Genomic DNA, 24,738 nt, shown 5'->3' with positions numbered 1-24,738 from the left:
GTTAAAACGTCAGATTACAAAAGAGTGACACATAAGAGACATAAAAAATCACTTTTTTAACTTTCTTTTGCGCAATATGTGTGAAATTATGTAGAATTACTGACTTAGCAAAACACGAATCTTTCAAATATTTTCGGGGTTTTTAGTTATTTAATTAACACCTTGTATAGATAGTTGGATATCGGAATAGCACATAGGCTACTTTTCATCCCGACATTCCCACGGGATGGGCATAAAATCTCAAAATCTCATCTGCTGCTCGCTCCAGCTCCACTCAATTGTTTCCACTAGAGCTGTGCTGTGCGAGGATAGGAAAATGAAACGTTTCTATTGGTTCATAATAAAAATAATAAATTAATGAAAAACACATTCCTCGCACACCTCAGAGGGGCTACTACGAAACTCGCAAATCGAAGTTCGTATTGCACCGTCCCTTTCACTCGCGTATCAAATGACATAAGCGTCAGCGGAACGGCAACATACGAAGTTCCAGTTTTGCACTTCGTGGTATGGGGCCTGGTGGGAGTGGTGGAAAAACCTTGATCTATAGATTAGATTTATTAATTACCTTTTGGAAAAATACATTATAAACACATGTCAGTTAATTACAAGAAATTCACAAAAGGATCGTCAAATGTATACAAAAAATAAAATCTTATTACTTACAATAAATTGTCAGCCAGAATAAAAATAAAAAATAGAATTTAGAATGTAGAATTTAATTCAATAATAATAATTAAAAGCAAAACAAGAATATACTTAAATCTAAAGTCAAATTTATAGCATCGAGTGTTCCCGCAGCTGGGGTTTACTACCAACTAAGAAATTCGAAAATCAAAGTTTGTCTCGTACGACGTCCCTCTCACTCGTATTTTATTCACAGTCTGATCGTCTATTTAAAATTAACCGCTATTGCCTTTTTGTACCGAAATTCTCTTACGTCCTCCGCTGCAGCCATCTTTGGAAATATCCACATCTTTTAGAAAATCTACAACACATTCCGGCTCGCTGTGTGTCTCCGTTTGGGAGTGGCTTGTGTTGCCCCACATCGCTGCGGTATACAGGTCGACTGCCTCGGCCACCATGGACTCTCCTGCCGCAGCAGTACTGGACGCATCCCGCGGCATGCAGCCCTTAACGACGTCATCCGCCGGGCCTTGGTCAGTGCCGGAGCACCAGCCGTTTTGGAACCTTCGGGCTTGGTCCGCGACGACGGCAAGAGGCCCGACGGCATGACGCTCATGCCATGGAAAATGGGACGGTCGTTGGTTTGGGACGCCACTTGCGTCGACACACTCGCGCCGTCCCACCTTCCATCTACAGCCAACAGGGCCGGTGCCGCTGCAGACTCTGCGGAATGCCTCAAACGGCGCAAATATGTCTAGGCATCAGTAGGGCCTACATTTTTGAGCCGTTTGGGGTAGAAACCATGGGTCCTTGGGGTTTGAGTGCTTTTAATATTTTTAAATCATTGTCGTCCAAATTGATTACGGCTTCGGGTGACCAGACGGCTGGCTTTTTCTTAGCACAAAGATTAAGCATTGCCATACAGCGTGGTAATGCTGCCAGCCTTCTGGGCACCTTACCACCTGGCAGAGATTTTGGGCAACTTTTTTATTTATAATTTTAGTTTGTATGTAGTTTTAGTTACCTTTATTTTGTTTTATATTATACAGGCTTTGTGTGATAATAATAGGTAATAATCAGGAGTAAGATAAATGTGTAAATATAATCCAAAGATATAAGCTTATCTTAAATGAGGCAGTGTTGTGTGTTCTGCTTTGTGTATGTGTGGTGTATATATGTATATGTTGTATTTTACATGTAGTTTATTTGCCTTGATACTTGTATGTATTAGTTTATTAGCTTTATCAGTATGTATTAGTGTGTACCTATAACGGGTGTGGCCTGTAATACGAGGAAAAAATTAAATCATGGAACATAGATAAACATAGATATGTTTTAATTATTTGCTCATATTGCAGGCCACACCCGGTAGGTATATGTACGCTTATGTGTAGTTATAATACATTGTTTGAGTTAATTTAAAATTTCGGTTCTTTTATCATTTCATTGTAAGTACTCGAAGTGTCTACTCTTGTGTCTGATATCCTGTCAATCATTCAAAGGTTAACTGGAAGAGGTCCCTTTAAGGGATAAGTTCGCCTTTGTACCTCTTATTATCCTGTGTTCTGTTATTTTCATGTGTTTTTATGTACCATAAATAGTTTTACAATACAATAAGCATTATTTAAATTCATCGATTGCGTTGCGTTAGACACGAGACACGGGTAACTGGTTTTTTTAACTCCCGATGCAAAAAGAGGGATGTTATAAGTTTGGTCGTCTGTCTGTGTACCTGTCTATGGCACCGTAGCTCTTAAATGGGTGAACCGATTTGAATGCGGTTTCTTTTAATTGAAAGCAGGTTTTCTAGCGATGGTTCTTAGACTTGTTTCATCAAAGTCGATTCAGGCGTTTTTGAGATATTGAACTTTGAAGTGACAAGGTCGGGGGTTTTCCAACCCCTTGTTGGTTATACTTTATTGCCGTTTTGTTTCATCATTGTATAATTTGAAGAGATGCTCTGGGTTATAATATAACCTCCTACCCTGACGCCCAAGTCAAATTTTTGATTATGAACATCAAACTTTATTGAAACTACAAACTGAAATATAGATGCACAGAAAAAACCAAAAAAATAAGACCAGCACTGGGAGTTTCAATTAAGGTTTTACGGGATGACCGTAAAAGTGAAAATTTTCAATTTAGTTTTTACGGGATGACCGTAAAAGTAAAAACTTGGAATTTAAATAAAAAAACATAAAGATTCCAAAAAAACAATCTTAAATCTTGACATTGTACCTGGTCATTCTACAACCTGGACATTTTACAACTTTGACGTAAGACGCCGGAGGGATCAAACTTTATGTCTATTTATGATGATGACAGAGTTTGATTTAAAATTACAAAAGTCCATTATAAAGGACTCTGGGCGTTGAGATGAGCATAATAATAAAACTTATTGTAATATATTATGTATTTTCTGATAAAACTTTACACAGTAACATAGAATTTTTTGCTGAGATTTAATGTCGCGGCGGCTGGGTACGGCAAAGTTCAGATCAGAATGGAATGGATATTTAAAGTTTGTTACTTCTACGGTGTAAACTAGTATTGCCGTCTCTGTCACGCAATCGACTATTTAGATTCCTAAACTAACCTAACCATTAAAAAGTTGGAAAACCCCCGACTTTTCGCTTCAAAGTTCAATATCTTACAAACGGTTGAACCGATTTTGATGAAACATATCTAAAAACTTGCTAGAAAACCTGCTTTTAAATAAAAAACCCGCATTCAAATCGGTCCACCCGTTGAGCTACGGTGCCACAGACAGACACACATAGCGGTCAAACTTATAACACCCCTCTTTTTGCGTCGGGGGTTAAAAATCTAGTTAATCTGTCAGTAAGATTATCAGAAAATATTCGACATGTATTTTTTCTTTTGTCCATTAAACAAAAAATAATGAAGATAATAATAGCCAGTCAAAGTTCGTGTGGCGTCACACCGTGCGACACTAGCACGGCGTGACGTCCGAACGTTGACCCGCTTCAACTTTCTAATTTTTTATTTCATTGACAAAAGAACAAAATACGTTTCAAATAGTTATTTGTGACTACATAACGCCTAATTATGTAGGTACAGACGTATACATCATTTTTCTACATATTACATGTATTATAAGTTTTCTACAATATGTACAGACGGATATACCTACCTGCATTTTCGAGTTAATGGTTCTTATTTCGTAGGCATAAAACCTAAGTTTCGAATTCGAAACAAATGACTGACAGTGATGGTTATAGTTTTTTTTTAATTCATAAACAATCTAGGCTTGTGTCGATTTAGATTCTCAAATCGATTGTAATATTCGAGATTCTAAAAATGTATGGAACAATAATATTATTATTGAATGAAATTACAAATCGACTAATTCGACTATCGCAATTAACATGTTTATTTTTTTATAAGATGTTCTTGAATGTAATTAAACTAATTAAAGTGTCGCTTACCGATACTTTAATGTAAACAGTTATTAAGATGAAACCACAGATATGTACTTATTTAAGTTTCTTCGTCATTTGCTTGAACATATTGTAGGGAAGTTATGATATGGATGTAGATAAAATTGTATAATAACCACATAATTTGACTAAGGTGCATAGTTTGTGAAGTTAGGGCGTCTAGAGTCAGAAGCTAGGCTCTACATGAGACCCGATAACTTTGAAAGTGCGAGTTTCAATACAATTCATATAAGTATCTGATATTTATGTAAATTATATTATAATGGAATGATGTATTGAATGAATAAATAAACTAAACTAACCTAAACATATTGATGGTCGTTCGTCTTGGCAAAATTTTACATGATAATGTTTTTGATGGGATTTTACATTTCTCCAAGGTTTTATATTTTACCTATAAGGTGTTCCTCGGGTATTCATCAAGTTTCGCACAGATCGTAATATTTACAATGACTGAAATATGTTTATCACATATACTTTTATGTAGTTCAATTCAAAAAGGTTTCATAAACGAAATAAAGTAGATAAGCAGACCTTTTTAATTTATTAGTCCATTTGGACGAATGGTCCATTATCTTGTCACGCCATATTTAGGACGAAGTGAAAAATTCGAACTTCGTATCTTACAGTTCCGCTGACGATTATACTACTTTAATACGAGAGTGAGAGAGACGGTAGGTATACAATACGAACTTCGATTTTCGTAGTAGCCCCCCTGCGCCGTCACTTTCCGTGCTTCAGCAGGGCTACTACGAAACTCGAAATTCGTGTCGTGCGGTCCCTCTGACACTTATACTATTTAATACGAGAGCGAGAGGGACGGTACGATACGAACTTCGAGTTTCGAATTTCGTAGCAGCCCTGCAGACGGTCGTGACGGTGCAGTGGCTGCATTTCCACCACGGATGTACGAGCAATGTGTTTTTAACCCCCGACGCAAAAAGAGGGGTGTTATAAGTTTGACCGCTATGTGTGTCTGTCTGTGGCACCGTTGCTCTTATACGGGTGAACCGATTTGAATGCGGTTTTTTTATTTGAAAGCAGGTTTCGAGCGATGGTTCTTTGATATGTGTTAGTAAAATCGGTTCAGCCGTTTATGGGACATTGAACTTTGAAGTGACAACGTCGGGGTTTTTTTCATGAACCAATAGAAACGCTTCATCCGCATCCGCTCAGCTGTTTCCACTAGAGCTGTGCGATGCGAGGGATAGGTAAATAAAGCGTTTCTATTGGTTCATGAAAAAGTAAAACCGACTCCAAAAAAAAAAAAATACTAACTCGAAGTCGGTGCCTCAGCACGAGCCAGCAGGAATGGAACAATAGTCGTCTACCTCACCTACATACTATGGGTTTCAATCCATCCTGCTGGGTCGTGCTGAGACACCGACTTCGAGCTAGTAGGTACCTAGTGCTAGAAAAATATTTTCAAGGGTTTTGTAGTCGGTTCCGTTTATTTTTATTTTTTTGGAGTAGGTTTTACTTTTTTTTTCAAAATTTTCTTTATTTCTCACTTTTTAGTGATTCGTAGCCAAAGTAAATCTCACGATTCCATGAAGCCCAAACATGGCTTAGTTACGCAGTTTTCTATGAGTTAGATCAGTTCGAAAGAATCATTAACTTAAAGCTCCTTAGTCGCTAATATATTAATAATGATCGTTTATAGACGAGTGCGCATTACTTAGCTTTGACGAGTTCCATTGGTCATCTATGGTCTTCTTCATCAGGTCCAGTTTACCAAATGATACTTTCTGAACGTAAATGCTTATCTTAATGCTGAAAATGCCAAAATCGCCATAGGTGTGCCTATAAAATTTGAGGTTTGCCCCCGATTTAACTAGGATCCCATCTTCAGATCTTGACTTGGTGTCAATGGGACCACCTCAGAAGAGTACCCTTTCGAATAAAAAAATAATTTGAAAATCGGTCCACAATTGACTGAGTAATGGGCGAACATACATAAAAAAAAATACAAACATTGGAACATAGAACCTCCTCCTTTTTTGAAGTCGGTTAAAAACACAAAACACATTCATAACATAAACTTGATTAGGCGTATTATAACAATGGGGTCGGACTTAATTCCCGATTAAAATACTATTTTGGGCGTTATCTGTGCTGCGGCTTCATCCTGTATTTATATTAGTTTTAGTTTTACCACATTGATGATTGTGGTTGTATTTGGCGTGTTTATTTATTTATTTATTGAATTCGGTACAATTACATAGTATAAACACAATGGAAATTAGCATACATAATATGCACACAATTTTTTATACTAAATACTAAGGTCGTCTTGCAGGAAAAAATAAATCGAGATTTAGTAGTTAATCCAGGCTTAAGCTTGACAGTTCCATACAATTTGACACTACTAAACTGATCTTAACGCTAACTCGATATTTATGTGTTTCCAGCAAGTAGCCTTAAGAAACACAAGTTAAGTTAAGTTTGCTACTATTATAATATGTATTTTTTACCAAACTTTAACCGGAGCTTCGCATGGGTAAACAATTATATTCGGCTGTTTAAAAAAGCCTTATCGTTTTTTAGGGTTTCGGAGCCAAAATGGCAAAAACGGAACCCTTATAGCTTCGCCATGTCTGTCTGTCTGTCTCCCTGTCCGTCCGTCCGCGGCTTTGCTCAGGGACTATCAATGCTAGAAAGCTGTAATTTTGCACGGATATAAAGGTAAAGTATGCCGACAAAATGGTACAATTAAAAGTAAAAAAAAAAAAATTATGGTACCTCCCATAGACGTAAAGTGGGGGTAATTTTTTTTTCTCATCCAACCCTAAAGTGTGGGGTGTCGTTGGATAGGTCTTTTAAAACCATTAGGGGTTTGCTAAGACAATTTTTCGATTCAGTGATGTGTTTGCGAAATATTCAACTTTAAAGTGCAAATTTTCATTAAAATGGAGCGTCCCCTCCCCTCTAAAATCTAAACCGGTGGGTGGAAAAATTTGAAAAAATTCAGGATGGTAGTAAGTATATCAAACTTTCAAGGAAAACTATAGCGGCCAAGTTTGCTTGAGAATTATTAGTAGTTTATGAGTAAATAGCAGCCTAAGGTATAAAATATACCTAAACTTGGAAGATTCCGTATAAAATACGAAATCCTTTAGAAAAATATTACTTAATTTTTTCGTAATGGCTACGGAATCCTATTTTTTATTATAGAACAACAGATATTTGTATTATTCATACTAATGAACGGGGATCATACACTTCTGTTGGCGACTGGACGCTTTCATAACACTGATATTTTCAAAGAAGTCTATGACAACGACTACAAATCAACGCACGTAAAAAGAGCTCCTGGCGATATACCTGCGCAGTGAGCGAAATACGGACCAAATTGGTGGCGGAGCAGTGGGGGCGGGGGATGCGCGCGCGGCCGTCACGCCATTCGATTGTTAGTTGACAGATGCACAAACGTATCCCTTCCACTAGCCACCCAGAGCTCTTTTTACTTGCGTTGATACTGTGTTCCGTTGAATTTGGTAACAGCGTTTTCTGGCACAGTATAATCACAGTAAATGTATAAATAAATAAATAAATAAATAAATTAAGTATCATGGGACACTTGACACCAATTGACCTAGTCCCAAACTTAGCAAAGCTTGTACTATCGACACTAGGCAACGGATAAACATACTTATATAGATAAATACATACTTAAATACATATTAAACATCCAAGACCCGAGAACAAACATTCGTATTATGCATACAAATATCTGCCCCGGCCGGGATTCGAACCCGGGACCTCAAGCTTCGTAGTCAGGTTCTCTAACCACTTGGCCATCCAGTCGTCAACTCGCGTATAATCAACTAAGGCCATTAAGATTACGTGAAGTATCAAATAAAGGGTCCATTGTTATTCCGTAAACAAAACATGCAAAGTAAAACCAAAGTCCGGTTTTGGTAATCTTTTTGTTCTGTTTGATATTTGGGTCAAACATTTTATTACCTGGTGGCTTTGCGTCGTTAAGAAAATTGTGTTGATTTGTTCCTCCTTCACGCTAAAACGGCAGGACCGATTTAGATCATAGATAGCTGGGCGTCTGGAATAACACTTAGGCAATTTTTTTTTAATAGTCTATACAGGGTGGCCCATTTATATCGGTCAGTATGGGAAAGTCTGAAACTATACGACATACGAAAAGTTCTTCTTAGGAACCATGACATCGATTTTAATAACAAGAAAAACTGCATTCATGCATTTAAAAAAAACCTGTACCCAGCTCGGGAATCGAACCCGGTTGTTTTGAAAAAAAAAAACTTACACTATTTCTATTTAGATATCGATTGTGTACGTCTTAAGAAGTAAATGTGTTCATGAAACATTATGTCTAAAATAAATAAAATGCATTATTTTCACATACTTTAATTTATTTTAGTAGGTTTTCGAAGTGTCCACCGTTACAATATTCAACAAATTCTGGCCTGTAAAATTGTCTCTATGGTTGTTTGTACCTCTTTGCTGGTGTCGAAACTTGTTACATACACCACTTTACCTATATCATATGGCATTGGCATTGCATTAAACCTTTACGGAAGTTTTGTTATCTGCGATAACACTATCTATTTCTGACTGCAATTGCTAACTTCTATTAATCAAACACTTACAATCAATTGAAAATCCCACTTAAAATAAGTGGTATGTACATAGATACAGAGACGTAATAAACCACATTTGAAAGTGACTGGCACATTTACTTCTTAAGACGTACAATCGATATCTAAATAGAAATAGAGAAATAGTGTAAGTTTTTTTTCACAACAACCGGGTTCGATTCCCGAGCTGAGTACAGGTTTTTTTTAAATGCATGAATGCAGTTTTTCTTGTTATTAAAATCGACGTCATGGTTCCTAAGAAGAAATTTGCGTATGTCGTATAGTTTCAGACTTTCCCATACTGACCGATATAAATGGGCCACCCTGTATAGTGTCCCACTGCTGGGCAATGGCCCCCCCTTTCTCCCCCCACTCGTCTCTGGCTTCGGCAAAATGTTGCCAGTCCGGCTGGAATCACTCCAAATCGTCCCGCCACCTTCTTTTAGGCCTACCTCTGCTCCGGTGCCCGTCGCTTGGAACCCAATCAGTGGTGATTTTGGCCCAACGATCCGGATGCATCCGGCAGACATGTCCTGCCCAGTCCCACTTGAGTTTGGCGGTCTTTGTCCCCACATCAACAATTCGGGTTTTTGAGCGCAGTTCAGTGTTTCTTATTCTATCGGCTCTTCGAACACCTAGGATACTGCGCTCCATAGCCCGCTGGCAAACCTTGAGTCTGGACTTCTGGGACACAGTCAAAGACCAGGTCTGACCACCGTAGGTTAGGATGGGCAGGATGCACATGTCAACGAGCTTGCGTTTTAAGGCTAGTGGAAGTTTACCCTTCATTAGTGCTTTCATGGACCAGTAGTTCCTCCAGGCATTTTCAATACGTTTGTCGACTTCTTTGCCTTGTCTGTTTTCGAAGGAGGCTATCTATATTATTACTTTTTATTTATTTATTATTAAAATACATTTGCACGGCATTACAGTGATAAGCCAATACACCGAGAAACTTACAATTTAAACAATAAGTAAAGGCAGACAAATCACTTATAGATACCTACTGGATTGCCTAGCATCCATCATCTCACAGTATCGCAAACATTCGGAGGCCACATTTGACCACCGCCCCGATTTATCCCGATATTCCCACGGGATCGGGATAAAAATCTCGAAATAACAACCACTGGGGTTTAGAATCATGAAATTTGGCACTGTTGATTTTAGTGCAACGTTAAGACTGTTTCCACCAGAGATGTGCGAGGAATATGTTTTTCATGAACCAATAGAAACGCTTCATTTACCTCTCCTCGCTCCGCTCAGCTGTTTCCATTAGAGCTGTGCTGTGCGAGGATAGGTAAATGAAGTTTCTCTATTGGTTCATGAAAAACATATTTCTCGCACATCTCTGGTGGAAACGCAGCTTTAAGAAGACCACTTTATGTTTTTTTGTAATTCCCAAGGGTTTTTTTGCTGACGAAGTCACGGGCAGCAGCTCTTTATTAATAATTATCTACGTACTTGAAAGTGCTATTTAAATTAATTCGCAAAGCAGTAAAGTTATAGAAGACTTTTTTTTCTTCAGGTCGGACCGAGGCGAGCCTGCAAGTGTAATCGAGACAGTAAATGAAAATAAAATAAGCCTTACACCAGTTTTATCTCAATTGGAACAAGATTTAAACAGCCCGAGCCATCTACGAATTACAATCAACACCGAAGATAAGAAAATTGAAATTGAACAAGTTAAAGTGATTTTAGTTTACAAAGGCCGTGGTGAACCGGAGTTAGATTCTACTGAAGAATCGAGTTTCAAAACTCAATTACCTCAAATTACTGAGTTTACTATAAAAAATGTCACTGTGGATGGCGTAGAAGATAAAAAAGAAGGAGTGACAGATAGGTTTCCCAAAAATAAGGAAACAGTGACAGATAGGTTTCCCAAAAATAAGGAAACAGATGATAAAAACGTAAAAGATTTTGAAGCCGGCGTAGCTTTTGATGTAAGCAATATTTTGGATAAAAGTCAAGTAGAAAAACGTAGTGATGCAGATGATAAGGAGAAAATGAAACATCAAAATGAAGACGCGAAGGAATCTGAAGCAGATGATGCAGAAGAAATACTAATGAGAGAAATTGGAAATTTGTCAATTAATGAAAATGATAACAACTTAGAAGAGATTTCTTCACTGGACGGAATAATCTTGCCTACAGAAGAAGACAAGGTAATAACTATTACAATTACAGCTTATTTTTAACGGGATAAAAAATAACCTATTATTTAATCTGATCTTCGTTGTTCATGCCGTGCCGGATTTTAGAATAGGATAGACCGGGTTAGTATCTATAAGCCCAGATCTCGATTCGACTAGATATCGATACGACTAAATCGCGATTGGACCAGATATCTATAAGTCCAAATCTCGATTCCACATCTCTTGGGCGTTGTAAAAGACTAGAGACCTGATGTGAGAGCAAACCCCGTACTCACTCCAGCACTGCGGTGTGGAAAGCGACGGGAAACCACCTCACCATTTTCCCAGAAGGTCGTCATGATGGTTCAGGTACTGATACTCATCCTACCGACCACCATGTACACGTTGTGACGGGTTTACCTCTACTAGACCTAATATAATTTAATTAGACATACCAACGTTAAATATTATTTTCACTAGCTCTAATGTCATTAGTCATTACAGCTAAAATTGTATGTTCGAATTGATAACTAGACCAAAAGTTATGAACGCTAATGTTTACTTGTAGGTACTAAAAATGCTCTAATACAATACAATACAATACAATAACTCTTTATTGCACACCAATACAATAAAATACTAAACTAATATTACTAAAGCTATAATAATAATTATTCCTCATGATTAATAGACCTAAAATAATGTACCCTAATGCTTATTGGTGTAAACATTAAACGCTAATATTATTAAAATGAATGATATTATTCCTAATGATTTATTAATATAATAATAATTAGCCATAAGGCCTAATCATTGTTTGAATGAAATCTATATGAAAAACAAATACTCAATTAGGTAAATTATACCCACATGGCGACCATGGTCCATGGATTAGGTTAGGTTAGAGTTTTGACAACATGCGAAGCGCCTTACCAACGCGGAATAGGAGCTCCACGCAGCGGAGCTCCGTCGACATTCATTACGATCGTTATCGTTAGGACAACTCAAAATAGGGGAATCAAGAAACCGGGCATAAGAAAATAACGTAGATTCGGGATGCTAAAGGGCTAATGAATAGCTAGGAAAAATAATATTTTTAGCTCTTTTTAGTTAAGGCTAGTGAAATTAGGTAGTACAACGTAAATTCGGAATGCTCAAATTAGGCCGAATGAATTTGTAGGAAAATAAAAAAATTGGCTTTTTGATTTTAGGTCTAGTGAAAGTAGTGGTGGTGAAAATAGGATTAAAACTTTTCGGGCTACAAGAGGTGAGCCGTTGTGAAGTGTAGCGCCTTAGAAAAACAATATAATGTATTGATACGGGCGCGCCTAATTTTTCATAAGTTTCGCAAGTCGTAATGTAATGTTTATCAGAATTATGGTTTGTCATAATTATTTCCCTCTGAAACGGTTTTCTGAAAATTTTACTATATCCTAATCCTAGAGAAAATTTTAGGTTAGGTTAGGTTTGTTTTATAAAAATTCTGAACAATTATAAGGTTCAGACACGTTCAGAGAATAATGGGTTATGAACTTATGACAAACAATACATTTCTTTCTTTCATTTCATTTATTTTTTTGGGTGGGGTGGTTGAGTGGGGTCCACTTTATACTATTCGATGTTATTTTTTTTTGTTCTCTCCGTCTAATGTATTTTTATGTGTATCGAATATGTGTAAATTAATGTTTCTCTCTCTCTCTCTCTCATTTTTGTCAAACATTACATTCTGCCTTTCAACAATTACCTATACAACCCGATATGGACCCATTTGACACGCACCCCGCACCCCGCACCCGCGTGCAATTTCTCTCCATTTTAAATACTTATAAAATGATTGTTTCTCAGGAGCTGTTTAATGCACCATCTCTCCTGCTGGTCTTTGATTATGGTTTAGGCGATTGGATAGTGAAGGAGTTCGGCGAAATTATAATACTGTACCAGCGAGGGAACAAATATCAGCTCCAGTTTCGAAGATATCACAACGATGTAAGTACCTTTAAAAATACCGGCCAAAAGCCCTCCGGCGTCTTACGTCAAAGTCGTAAAATGTCCAGGTGTCCAGGTTGTAGAATGACCAGGTAGTACAATGTCAAGATTGTAAAATAACCAGGTGGTAGAATGTTAGGATCGTAAAATAACGTACTAACGAAATATATGGCGGACCAAGTTGTTGCATTTTTGACTATTTTATTTACTGAAGTAAAAAATATTGATATGTATTTTCTGAAACACTAATTTATTGTGCAATATTTTCGATTTTCGCTCATCCTGCCCGCGTACGCGAAATTGCGTGATTGTTGTATGCAAGCTGGCCATTGCCAATGAGAATGAAATTTCTAACAATACTAAATCTTCTCTTGATTTTTGTTTGATGGTCGCGGGCCGGAAATGGCCCGCGGGTCGCAGTTTCCCCATCCCTGTTTTAGATGGTTTATTGGCATAGACAGTTAGACATAAAAAAATAAAATTATGATGCGATGATAAACTCTGGTTGGATTTTGGAAGCGGAGTTATATAGAACCAGTCCTAGAGTTTAGGATAAGGAGCGCTCCTCCCCACAAACAAGAGTTTGAAGTATTATACAAACCTAACGTAACCAACAAAAACGGCTGAACCGATTTTGATAAAACATGTCTATGAACCATCGCCAGAAAACCTGCTTTCAATTAAAAAAACCGCATTCAAATCGGTCCACCCGCTTAAGAGCTACGGTGCCAAAGACAGACAGACACACACACAGACACACATAGCGGTCAAACTTATAACACCTCTCTTTTTGCGTCTGGGTCAAAAAGAAAAAAAAAGACAAACTAAATACTTGCACACAATAAATGATTTATGATTTATGTGTGTGCGTGCGTGTGTTAATGTGACAGTAGGTTTTCTCTATCGTAGTATCTTGTCGACAGGGTTACGAGACTTCATTGACCATGACCTTGACGGACAGCTTCAAGCTGCACCAGATGCGGTACAGCCGCAGTCACGCCTGGGAGTGGACGTTCCACTACATCACTGAGGGGGGTCCTGGGGCATTCCGTACGCTGGCTGCCAAGTTCCTCAGCCGGCAAGTGGCTTATGAGTTCTATAACAAGATCAAGGAATGCGTGTTGACTCTGAAGGTACGTATCTTACTGACGGTGGTTGTTTCCCATCGGGGGGCCCCCATTTTCCCCCTCTTATATACTAGCGGACTCGGCAGACGTTGTGCTATCCGAAAAAACACTACATTAAAATTATGATAACATACCAACCACAGCGCCATGTAGCGGGTCCAATTTATTTAAATGCGTTCTTTAATTTGAGGGGACAGTTTACTGTATCGACGGGATGAACATTAAATGTTCGACGGTTACAAACCCATGAATATTTTTGTATGGGAAAATGATTTTCTTCAAATATATTTTTCAAGAAGACATATCCGATCCGCATTGGCGATCTGTTACTCCAAATAGCGAATCTACTGGGTTATAAATGTGGTTGTGTTAAATACTTGTGATGTATTAACATTGTTAATCTGTTCAAAAAAACATACTTACTTAAATATATACCTCGTTGATTTTCTTGCCAGTGGTAGATTGAAAAAAATGAAAAAAATATTTATTTGCCAATTTTAAAGTACATTACGTAAGAATTTACATGGCTAATTAACCTTAAGGTAGGAACTAGAGTTTAACAGCGGTTCTCACACTAGGTCGGGCCTGTATCGTGAGAACCCAGTAATTTGACATTCATATGCGAAACCCCTCGAAGGATTACAATTGTTCTGTTTACGCCTTTTGAGGTAGGTACGGAACCCTATAAAAATGTTTTTTTTTTTATATACAGAGCCGGGGCGACGCTCTTGAGGCTAACTTGGAGGCGGGTTTGCTCAGTCGTAGCCAATCAATCAGGCTGATTTCTCGCACCCCTACTCCGACTTTTGGGCCTGGCACAGTACTTCGATCTAAATCAGCAGGTATGTACCTAAGTGCTAAAAACAAATAGTAACGGGGTTGCTTAGCATAACATCTAAAATCAAATGTCATAAGCTTGATACACATAGGTACGTCCAGAATGTACAAAATGAATAATATTATTTGTCATAAACTTGATACATACGTTGTAGAATGTCGAAAGCCTAAATGACCTAAACGAACTTATGACATTTGACTTGAGATGTTAAGCTACGTAACCAATTTTATTGGCTAAGTAAATTTAAAAAGGGCCCATACATGGTAAGATTAATCGCCTCGACCAATCGGACGAAAATCGTGGCGATCGGTCGCTTCGAAATTGTCAGCTGTACACGAAGCAATTGATCGTCACGATCGGTCATTTAATCATATGAATGAAACGGAACAATAAAGTCAACAAGTTCATCAGTCGGGCCCATTCAAATCATGACCAGCTCAAAAATTCTTGGTAATGGGTCCCGACTGTTGAATTTTAAATTAGCTTAAGATTGGTTTTTTGGAATCTTTTTGTATTTTTTATTTCAATTCCAAATTTTTACTTTTACGGTCATCCCGTAAAACCGAAATTGAAAATACAGGCATAGATGTCGCTAGCGTCGCTGCTTAAGTGACTAAGTAAGCAACACAAGCTGAGATATAAGGTGCATAGGGAAATTCGTGTCGGTACCGTTGACCATCAGTGGTGTAGCGGTATAGCACGCGGTACGGATTACCGAGGACCTGGGTTCGATTCCCAGTGATGGTCTTAATTTTTCTGTTTTTTCTGTGCATCTATATTTCAGTTTGTATTTTCAATTTAAATTAGCTACTTGACAAATATCTACCACTAGGGTTATTTTTATCCTTTTAGTTTGTAAGGCAGTCGGGTTTTTGTTAGCTTAAATTTAATGTTTCTTTTAGTTTTATAGACTAATTATTTTTATGTTATTTTCAGACATATGCGAGCGACCGGCTCATCGTATTGGCTCATACTGGATTTCACCAATGTAAGTAGCTTATTGTAGAAGAAGCTCGTACTTGTACATTGACGATATTATACAACTCCGGCCAATATAATATTTAGATTTGAGCTCTTTTAACTTTTTATGAGAATTTATAACCTCCTGAGCCGTCGCATAATATAAAGGACCGATTGACACTATGAATACGGCCGAATACACATTGTTCATTGAATAGAGAATAATAAAAAATAATGACCAAAATAACAAAGCTGGTGGACCAGGTCAAGGTTTTAAGTAATACGTCTGTTAAACAAGTTAAGACTCAGGAGCCAGGAGGATAAGTATGTAAAGGGTAAGGGTAGAAGTACCATTTGTGGCCACTGTACCGTTTATGGCCATTTATTGTTTGAATATACGTTTGAAATAAATGTATATATGTAGTAATCATCCCAGCCTATATACGTCCCACTGCTGGGCACAGGCCTCCTCTCAGAACAAGAGGGCTTGGGCCACAGTCCCCACGCGGGCCCAGTGCGGATTGGGAACTTCGCACGCACCATTGAATCGCTTCGCAGGTTCGTGTAGGTTTCCTCACGATGTTTTCCTTCACCGCAAAGCTCGTGGTAAATTTCAAATGTAATTCCGCACATGAATTTCGTTAAACTCTGAGGTGCGAGCCGGGGTTTGAACCCACGACCCTCTGCTTGAGAGGCTATAGGTCAAACTACTAGGCCACCACGGCTTCATATGTTATATGTATAGTAATAAAACATTACAAACTTTATTCGTTTCAGTGTAAACTTTTGAAAACTCACTAAACATATCGTTTCAATACTAGGTATAACTTTTTATATAATATATTAGTACTTCTTAGGTAAGTACTTCAAATGTCAACTGTGCAAAAACGGTGCTAGGTGGCCAAAAACGGTACTTCTACCCTACTACAATTACAACACATACCCTAACTAGCTCCCCAACACCTTAGGAATAACCTAACCTAACCAACAAAAAGCTATAAAACCCCGACTTTGTCACTTCAAAGTTCAATATCTCAAAAACGGCCGAAAATCGATTTTGAAAAACATGTCTAAGAACCACATTGCTAGAAAACCTGCTATCAAATAAAAAAAACCGCATTCAAATAGGTCCACCCGTTTAAGAGCTACGGTGCCACAGACTGACAGACAGGCACACACACAGACACACATAGCGGTCAAACTTATAACACCCCGATTTTTGCGTAGGGGGTTAAAAACCCCCGAATTATCATTTCAAAAGTTCACGTAACAAAATAACATATTTACATCGATAGTGGTGAAGCCGTGGTGGCCTAGTGGTTTGACCTATCGCCTCTCAAGCAGAGGGTCGTGGGTTCAAACCCCGGCTCGCACCTCTGAGTTTTTCGAAATTCATGTGCGGAATTACATTTGAAATTTACCACGAGCTTTGCGGTGAAGGAAAACATCGTGAGGAAACCTGCACAAACCTGCGAAGCAATTCAATGGTGCGTGTGAAGTTCCCAATCCGCACTGGGCCCGCGTGGGAACTACGGCCCAAGCCCTCTTGTTCTGAGAGGAGGCCTGTGCCCAGCAGTGGGACGTATATAGGCTGGGATGATGATGATGACATCGATAGTAACGATAGAGCTATATTTCCAAAAAAATAATTGAAATAACATGATATTATGACATTTAAGATACTCAAAAAACTGTTTACGGTTTTGTGCTAGGCTAGTGCTGACGGCAGAAACATGCAGTAGGTAATATTCCCTATTATGCTAGCCATATTGTGTCGACACCACCTCCACCACCTGACAACATCGTGAGAGTTGCGGGAAACCGGTGGATGGAAGTGGCGAATTGTCGTTCATTGTAACGTTCTAAGGGGGAGGCCTTTGTTCAGCAGTGGACGTCTTCCAGCTGATGATGATGGTGATATTGTGTCCCTTACTTCTAAATTTCAACAGTTATTTATATGTCTTCGTATTTTTCTATTACAGCTCATCTAAATCCAGGAAAATTAGAAGAAACTCAAGCAACAATGAAACGGGATCTACTCCAGAAGACTATCGATTAAAAAGAACACGACCTTGTATAACTCCACTGTTTAACGATCAAAGTAACTCTGCAGAAGACACTAAAGTGTCTCTTGTCTACAAGTGCCACGCTTGTGGACTCTGTTTCGATCGGCCAGAGATTCTATTGGACATACATTTGAGCAAATGCTCCCCTGATATGAAAATTGTGAAGACCAAATGTGCTTGCGGCTTAGTTTTTGATCAATACAACTTCACCCATCATTGTCAAGTGCATCGTCAATATACAGCTCTTGATGTGAAGAAAATTGTTGTAAGAGACGAAAAAAATTTAGATGTTAGTGGCATGAAGGAAGTGTTCATGGAGGAAATGGGTGACTATGAAACAACCGGTGAAGATTCAGTAAGAAATGATCAAAGTAACGAAACGATTGCAATGAATAAGTGTGAAATGGAGGCTAAAGTAGCTAACAAGAAAGTGACTACAAATGTTTTGGCAGTACGAAAAGCTCATCGTGTTTTTGTATGCCAGTGTCGACTATGCTTCGATCGGGCGGAGTTTTTCGTAAAACATTTGAGCAAGTGCTCTCTTGAAACGAAAGTTGTGAAGACTACTTGCATTTGTGATTTAGTTTTTGACAAATATAATTTTGCCTACCATTGCGCAGTACATCGTCAAGCTACTATGCTGAACGTAAAGTACATTGTTGTCCGTGATGAAGGAATTCTTGATATAAGCGGAATGATACAGGAGTTCGTTGAAGATGATGAAATAAACGTCACAGAAAACATAAAAGCAGCGTTTATGAAAACCGTAGATCAAAGTTTGGTTTTTAATCCTGTGCCAAAATATAATATTACACAAAATGTTGACGAAGAAAAAATTAACAACCATGAAATCATATGCACCACAGAAGAATATAATAATGCTGAAAAGGAAGATAAAGCGAAGTATGTAATTGCTGAAAATCAAAATACACTGCACGAAATCCATAGCTCAAATGAAGAAATTATTGGGTCCCAAGAAAATAACACAGACAGGAGTCAAGCAGTATCATCCAATGCACTAAAAGAAGTTATTGTATCCACTAAATCAATGAACAAGGAACATTTTGAAGTACATGATGAATTGACCAAGAAAAATGATGCTGATATGGGCCCGTCTCATATTGATAAAAAAGTTGGCAAAACTATTTTAACCACTGAAGAACAACAACATCGCAACAGTGACACCGACGTTATCGAGCCTGAAAAGAAGATTAGTTATATAACTGAAAAAACACCGGCTGAAGATGAAAACCTTGAAAATATCACGAATGAAAATAAACACGAAGAAAAAATTACACACGATCAAATAGTCACTACCGCAGTCAACACAATAGATCACAGCCCAGACACCGAAGGAAAAGAAATAGTCAATTCGATTATAAATGCTCAGAAAATCAATGTAACCATAAACAATTCAATTGATAACAAAGATACTAAACAATTGATCGAAGAAAATAAAACAAATGAGATTCAAGAGCCATTTAACAATGCAGTAAAAGAAATTAAAGTCACAATCGAAACAGATGACGAGAAAATTTGTAATATTCCTAATAATTCTGAATCAAACAATGAAGATATCAATGAAAGAGTCATTCTAAATAGCGAAAAGGATCCTGAGTCAATCAGTTTGATGACAGATGTATCAAATCCTTCAACCATGGAAGAAAAACCACAATGTCATAGCGATAGTGATCCCATCAATTCTGGTAAGAAAACTGATTATAAAGTAGAACAAATATTGGTTAAAGATGGTAAACATGAGAATGAGAATATTACGAAAGAAAAAAAAAATGAAGAAACTACGGTTCATCTTCAAAAAGAAACCGACATATCATCAGACAGTAAAACAGAACATGACCCAAAAAGTAAAGAAATCGAAACACCAGATTTGACTCAGAACTCTCAGTATATCAAAGAAGCCATTCAAATTCCCGATGGAAATAAATTGATGAAAGGTGAAGCTATTAATATTTCAATTATTGAAGAAAAACCACAATGTCATAGCGATAGTGATACCATCAACTATGGTAAGAAAACTGATAATACAGTAGAACAAATACTGGTTAGAGATGATAAAAATGTGAACAATATTACGAAAGAAAATAAAAAGGAAGAAACTACGGTTGATCTTCAAAAAGAAACCGACATATCATCAGAAAGTAAGGTAGAACATGACCCAAAAAGTAAAGAAAATGAAACACCAGATTTGACTCAGAACTCTCAGTATATCAAAGAAGCCATTCAAATTCCCGATGGAAATAAATTGATGAAAGGTGAAGCTATTAATATTTCAATTATTGAAGAAAAACCACAATGTCATAGCGATAGTGATACCATCAACTATGGTAAGAAAACTGATAATACAGTAGAACAAATACTGGTTAGAGATGATAAAAATGTGAACAATATTACGAAAGAAAATAAAAAGGAAGAAACTACGGTTGATCTTCAAAAAGAAACCGACATATCATCAGAAAGTAAGGTAGAACATGACCCAAAAAGTAAAGAAAATGAAACACCAGATTTGACTCAGAACTCTCAGTATATCAAAGAAGCCATTCAAATTCCCGATGGAAATAAATTGATGAAAGGTGAAGCTATTAATATTTCAATTATTGAAGAAAAACCACAATGTCATAGCGATAGTGATACCATCAACTCTAGTAAGAAAACTGATAATACAGTAGAACAAATACTGGTTAGAGATGATAAAAATGTGAACAATATTACGAAAGAAAATAAAAAGGAAGAAACTACGGTTGATCTTCAAAAAGAAACCGACATATCATCAGAAAGTAAGGTAGAACATGACCCAAAAAGTAAAGAAAATGAAACACCAGATTTGACTCAGAACTCTCAGTATATCAAAGAAGCCATTCAAGTTCCCGATGGAAATAAATTGATGAAAGGTGAAGCTATTAATATTTCAATTATTGAAGAAAAACCACAATGTCATAGCGATAGTGATACCATCAACTCTGGTAAGAAAACTGATAATACAGTAGAACAAATACTGGTTAGAGATGATAAAAATGTGAACAATATTACGAAAGAAAATAAAAAGGAAGAAACTACGGTTGATCTTCAAAAAGAAACCGACATATCATCAGAAAGTAAGGTAGAACATGACCCAAAAAGTAAAGAAAATGAAACACCAGATTTGACTCAGAACTCTCAGTATATCAAAGAAGCCATTCAAATTCCCGATGGAAATGAGAAAAATGTCAGTCAAAATGACGATATTAGTAACGCGCAAGAAAATGAAACGAGTGAAATAAATGTCACAGTTGAAACATGCAACGTGGAAAAGTCCAAACTACCTGATAAAATGGAATCAAAAGAAGAAGTAAATACAAGCGATGTTACAAATAATCAAAAAGATTCTAATTTACTCAAGCCGACGACAGATAAGAAAATTAAAGATAATATTTCGAATATTATCAAAGAAGTTCCTGATAAGAAAGGTGGTGATATAATAAATGTTAAAAATAACAAAAAAGAAAATCCAGCTTCTAATGCGACAAACAGCAACCAGAAAAAATCAGGAAAACAGGTAAATATATATTATTACATATATCGTTTGTTGAATTATTGGTCACTCTTAGTCAGTCCCTAAAGCAGCGTTTCTACTAGAGATGTGCGAGGTGGCTAAGCGGTGCGAGGATGTGTAGCGAAGATGTGAAATGGTGTGACTGTTTACACCAGAGATGTGCTATGCGAGGATGCTATCCCACGCACTCATCCTTCTATTGTTTTGTATCTACAAAAACCTCGCTTCGTTGACCTTTTTCCATCAGAGATGTGCTATGCGAGGATGGGTAAATGAAGCGTTTCTATTGGTTGATGAAAAACATATGACTCGCACCACATCCTCGCACATCTCTGCTGGAAACGCTGCTCCACTCCTCCTCCTCTCATCCACTCCAAGTTTGATTGCAAGCGATTCCTTAATAAGAACTTGTGTTTACTTAATACTTGTACTTGTGTTTTTATATTCGACAATTGTGTTCTTTGTTTTTGTACTAAGTAGCGACCCGCCCTGGCTTTGCTCGGGTACAATTAAAAAAACTGTAATCACAGGCATTTCACATTTTTCAGTTCCATTTACCAAAAACTACACCCGCGCGATACCGGGGCGGGTCGCTGCTATATATTTATCATATGCCGGGTAGGCCGAGTCAAAGGGATGGGCCCTTTAACGGGACGGGAGCAAATAATTAAAATATAAATACACGTCAAACTGAACGACAATAGTTCAGCGACTTTTAAAAATAATTCTAAAATTTAAAATTTAGATTTTTCCTTTTTCAAAATTCAAAACGTTTGTTCATCAAGTAGGCCGGAAAGGGCTATTTTCTTTTACATGTCACTTTTTTAACTCAGGATCAGTGTCTTCTTTTTACTAATAATCAAATTGTTTTCAGGGACGGAGTAATGCCAACTCTAGCAGCAACAGCAACAAAAGATCTAAGGGGAAGAAATAGAAAGCTTACCTATAAATATCAATGTAGCCCTATAAAAGCATTCTAAAGATGATTTCCGATCATATATGATATCCTATAATGATGTAAGGTCAGCAATATAAGTGGTCTTTCGATTTTTAAACAAGTTCCTATCAAATGAATATGCCGCTAAAGTGGAACTTTCAAGCTGACATGACAGACACATCTACAGGGAATATTACTGCAATTTACTATTATATTACTGCAATTATTAATATTTACTGCAACTTACATACCATATTTAATCTTCAAGAAACTATAAGCTGAAGTCTAGTGAATGCTTGATATAAAACTAAGTCTACATGAAAACCCTGTCATCTAATTTTAAGTGAACTACTATTTGTAACTATGTCCTTTTATGAATAAATATAGATTCTCTATGCCATATCGTAAATACAAACTGAAATATAGATGCATAGAAAAACCAGAAAAATAAGACCAGCGCTGGGAATCGAACTCAGGTCCTCGGCATTCCGTGCCACGTGCTATACCACTACACCACTACTGGACAGTGATACAGACACGAATTTCTCCTATGCACCACATATCTCAGATTGTTTGCTTTCTTATTTAGTCACTTAAGCAGCGACACTAGCGACATCTATGCTGTAGCCCTCATCGAGAAACTTTCAGCACTCCATTGGAACTAACCGCTCACCCGGACAAGAGATGTCGCTATTAAGCAATCACATTAAGATTGGTTTTTGGAATCTTTTTGTATTTTTTATTTCAATTCAGATAAATTGAGATGGCAGCGGAGTAAAGCGGAGACAGCGGAGCGGAATGGAGTATGTACCACGAAGCAGAGGCATCGGTATGGAGGCAGTGGAGCAGAGGCAGTAGAGCGGAGTGGAGTGGAGGCAGCGGAGTAAAGCGGAGAGCGGAGTACCACGGAGTAGAGGCAGCGGCGTGGAGGCGTACCTCCGATCTGCTGCTTCCGCTCCATTGTATCACCACTTCGTTGCCTCCGCTTTACTCCACTGCCTCCGCTCCGTTGTCTCCTCTTTACTCCACTGCCTCTACTCCGCTCCACTACCTCCACTCCGCAGCCTCCGCTGCGCTGCGCAGTCTAGGCTCCGCTCCGCTGCCTCTGCTCCGTGGTACTCCGCTCCACTCCGCTGTCTTCATTTTACTCCACTGTATCCACTCCGCTTCCTCCGCTCCGCGGCCTCCACGTTTTACGTTGAGGACGCCGTATAACGTGCACGGCGCGGCACCGGCGGACCTACCATTATTGATTTTTTGATGACAATATTATTTAATTTGATGTTCATTTATGGTTGCTTCATTCATAATTTCCATATAGGTACTTACTAATTTATAAAAATAGAGGTGACAATATTAAATTAGAGTATGTTAAAATTGTTTTCTAGATGCAAGATATACACTTATTAGAAGCTTAACATTTGTAGGCATATTGCAAATTTAGTTGCTATATAATAATCGTCATGCTGATTTATTAAAACGTAGCTCGGATTACACAATTTACTGTCGCTTCAAAAGTTTTTATTAGGCTCTTAAAATTAGTCGCTGATTTATTAATTCAGGAGACAAAATACTTAATTAAATTGAAGCCAGTATGGATATATTCTTGTATTTTGTCTTCAAATTTTGGATTTTTGTCGTCAGAGCCTTTGTCATCGCAGAAGAGTGGCTTCCCTGTCGGTATTCTACATGCTACGGAATTGCACGACCTTATTCCACCGGCTCCTTTCTTCCACAGGTCGACCAGAAGTAGGCGGGGTCTCCACTCTTACGTTGTCAGTATTCCAAAAATCCGCACAAAGCGTTTTCGCTCTTCCTTCATCAACCGCACAGCAAAAGAGTGGAATTCCCTGCCTGTGACTGTGTTTCCTGAACTCTACAATTTGGCCGCTTTCAAGTCCAGGGTGAATGAGCATTTACTAGGCAAGCGTGCTCCATTGTAGGCCTCATCCTCGCTTTCCATCAGGCGTGATTGTGGCCAAACGCAAGCCTATACTGTGTAAAAAAAAAAAAAAAACTTCCCGAATTATTTCAGCTGGCCCTTAATTCATACCCCTACCATCAAACACATCCAGAAGGCCTGGGACACCCCCCGCCTTAATGCGATTCAGAACGTGCCCGACTGCTGGCTATTACTGCTCCCGAGGCAGGCCATTGGCTAAACGCCTTGCCGTCGAGGAACATCGGCACTATTCTGGACCCAAATTCTTTGTGGATAGCAATTTCCCTAAGACTTGGAGCCAGAATATGCATTCCTCACATGTGCGTTTGTGGCAAAAAGGTGGAGCAACTGGGACGACATGGACTTTCATGTGTAAGGAGCGCCGGCCGTATGTTCCGTCATGGCACCATCAATGACTTAGTACGTCGGTCGCTTGCCACTGCTTCAGTACCTTCGGCTTTAGAGCCAGCCGGCATGGTAAGGGACGATGGCAAGC

At 38.1% G+C, this 24,738-nt stretch overlaps 1 protein-coding gene across 1 annotated transcript; it reads left to right on the top strand.

Moving 5' to 3' along the window:
• Positions 1–1,083: 1,083 nt before the first annotated feature.
• On the top strand, positions 1,084–23,064 carry LOC141444495 (uncharacterized). The gene is made up of 8 exons (XM_074110043.1): positions 1,084–1,160; positions 10,230–10,866; positions 12,682–12,822; positions 13,746–13,955; positions 14,662–14,791; positions 15,724–15,775; positions 17,730–21,366; positions 22,238–23,064. The coding sequence occupies exons 1-8, from the start codon at positions 1,084–1,086 to the stop codon at positions 22,295–22,297; spliced, it is 4,944 nt and encodes a 1,647-aa protein (XP_073966144.1). The 3' UTR covers positions 22,298–23,064.
• The last annotated feature ends 1,674 nt before the right edge of the window (positions 23,065–24,738 follow it).

Source organism: Choristoneura fumiferana, chromosome 30, assembly GCF_025370935.1.
Source record: "Choristoneura fumiferana chromosome 30, NRCan_CFum_1, whole genome shotgun sequence".
Classification (NCBI taxonomy): Eukaryota; Metazoa; Arthropoda; class Insecta; order Lepidoptera; family Tortricidae; genus Choristoneura; species Choristoneura fumiferana.
Note: the sequence above shows the minus strand (reverse complement) of the source record. Positions and strands in the feature narration are given on the sequence as shown.

Bases quoted from the DNA above. Each gene is read 5' to 3' on its own strand.
- LOC141444495 (XM_074110043.1), top strand. From the start codon at position 1,084: ATGGACTCTCCTGCCGCAGCAGTACTGGACGCATCCCGCGGCATGCAG. The intron at 1,161-10,229 runs GTCAGTGCCGGA...TTTTTTCTTCAG, and splicing joins ACGTCATCCGCCGGGCCTTG to GTCGGACCGAGGCGAGCCTG. The intron at 13,956-14,661 runs GTACGTATCTTA...TTTTATATACAG, and splicing joins AATGCGTGTTGACTCTGAAG to AGCCGGGGCGACGCTCTTGA.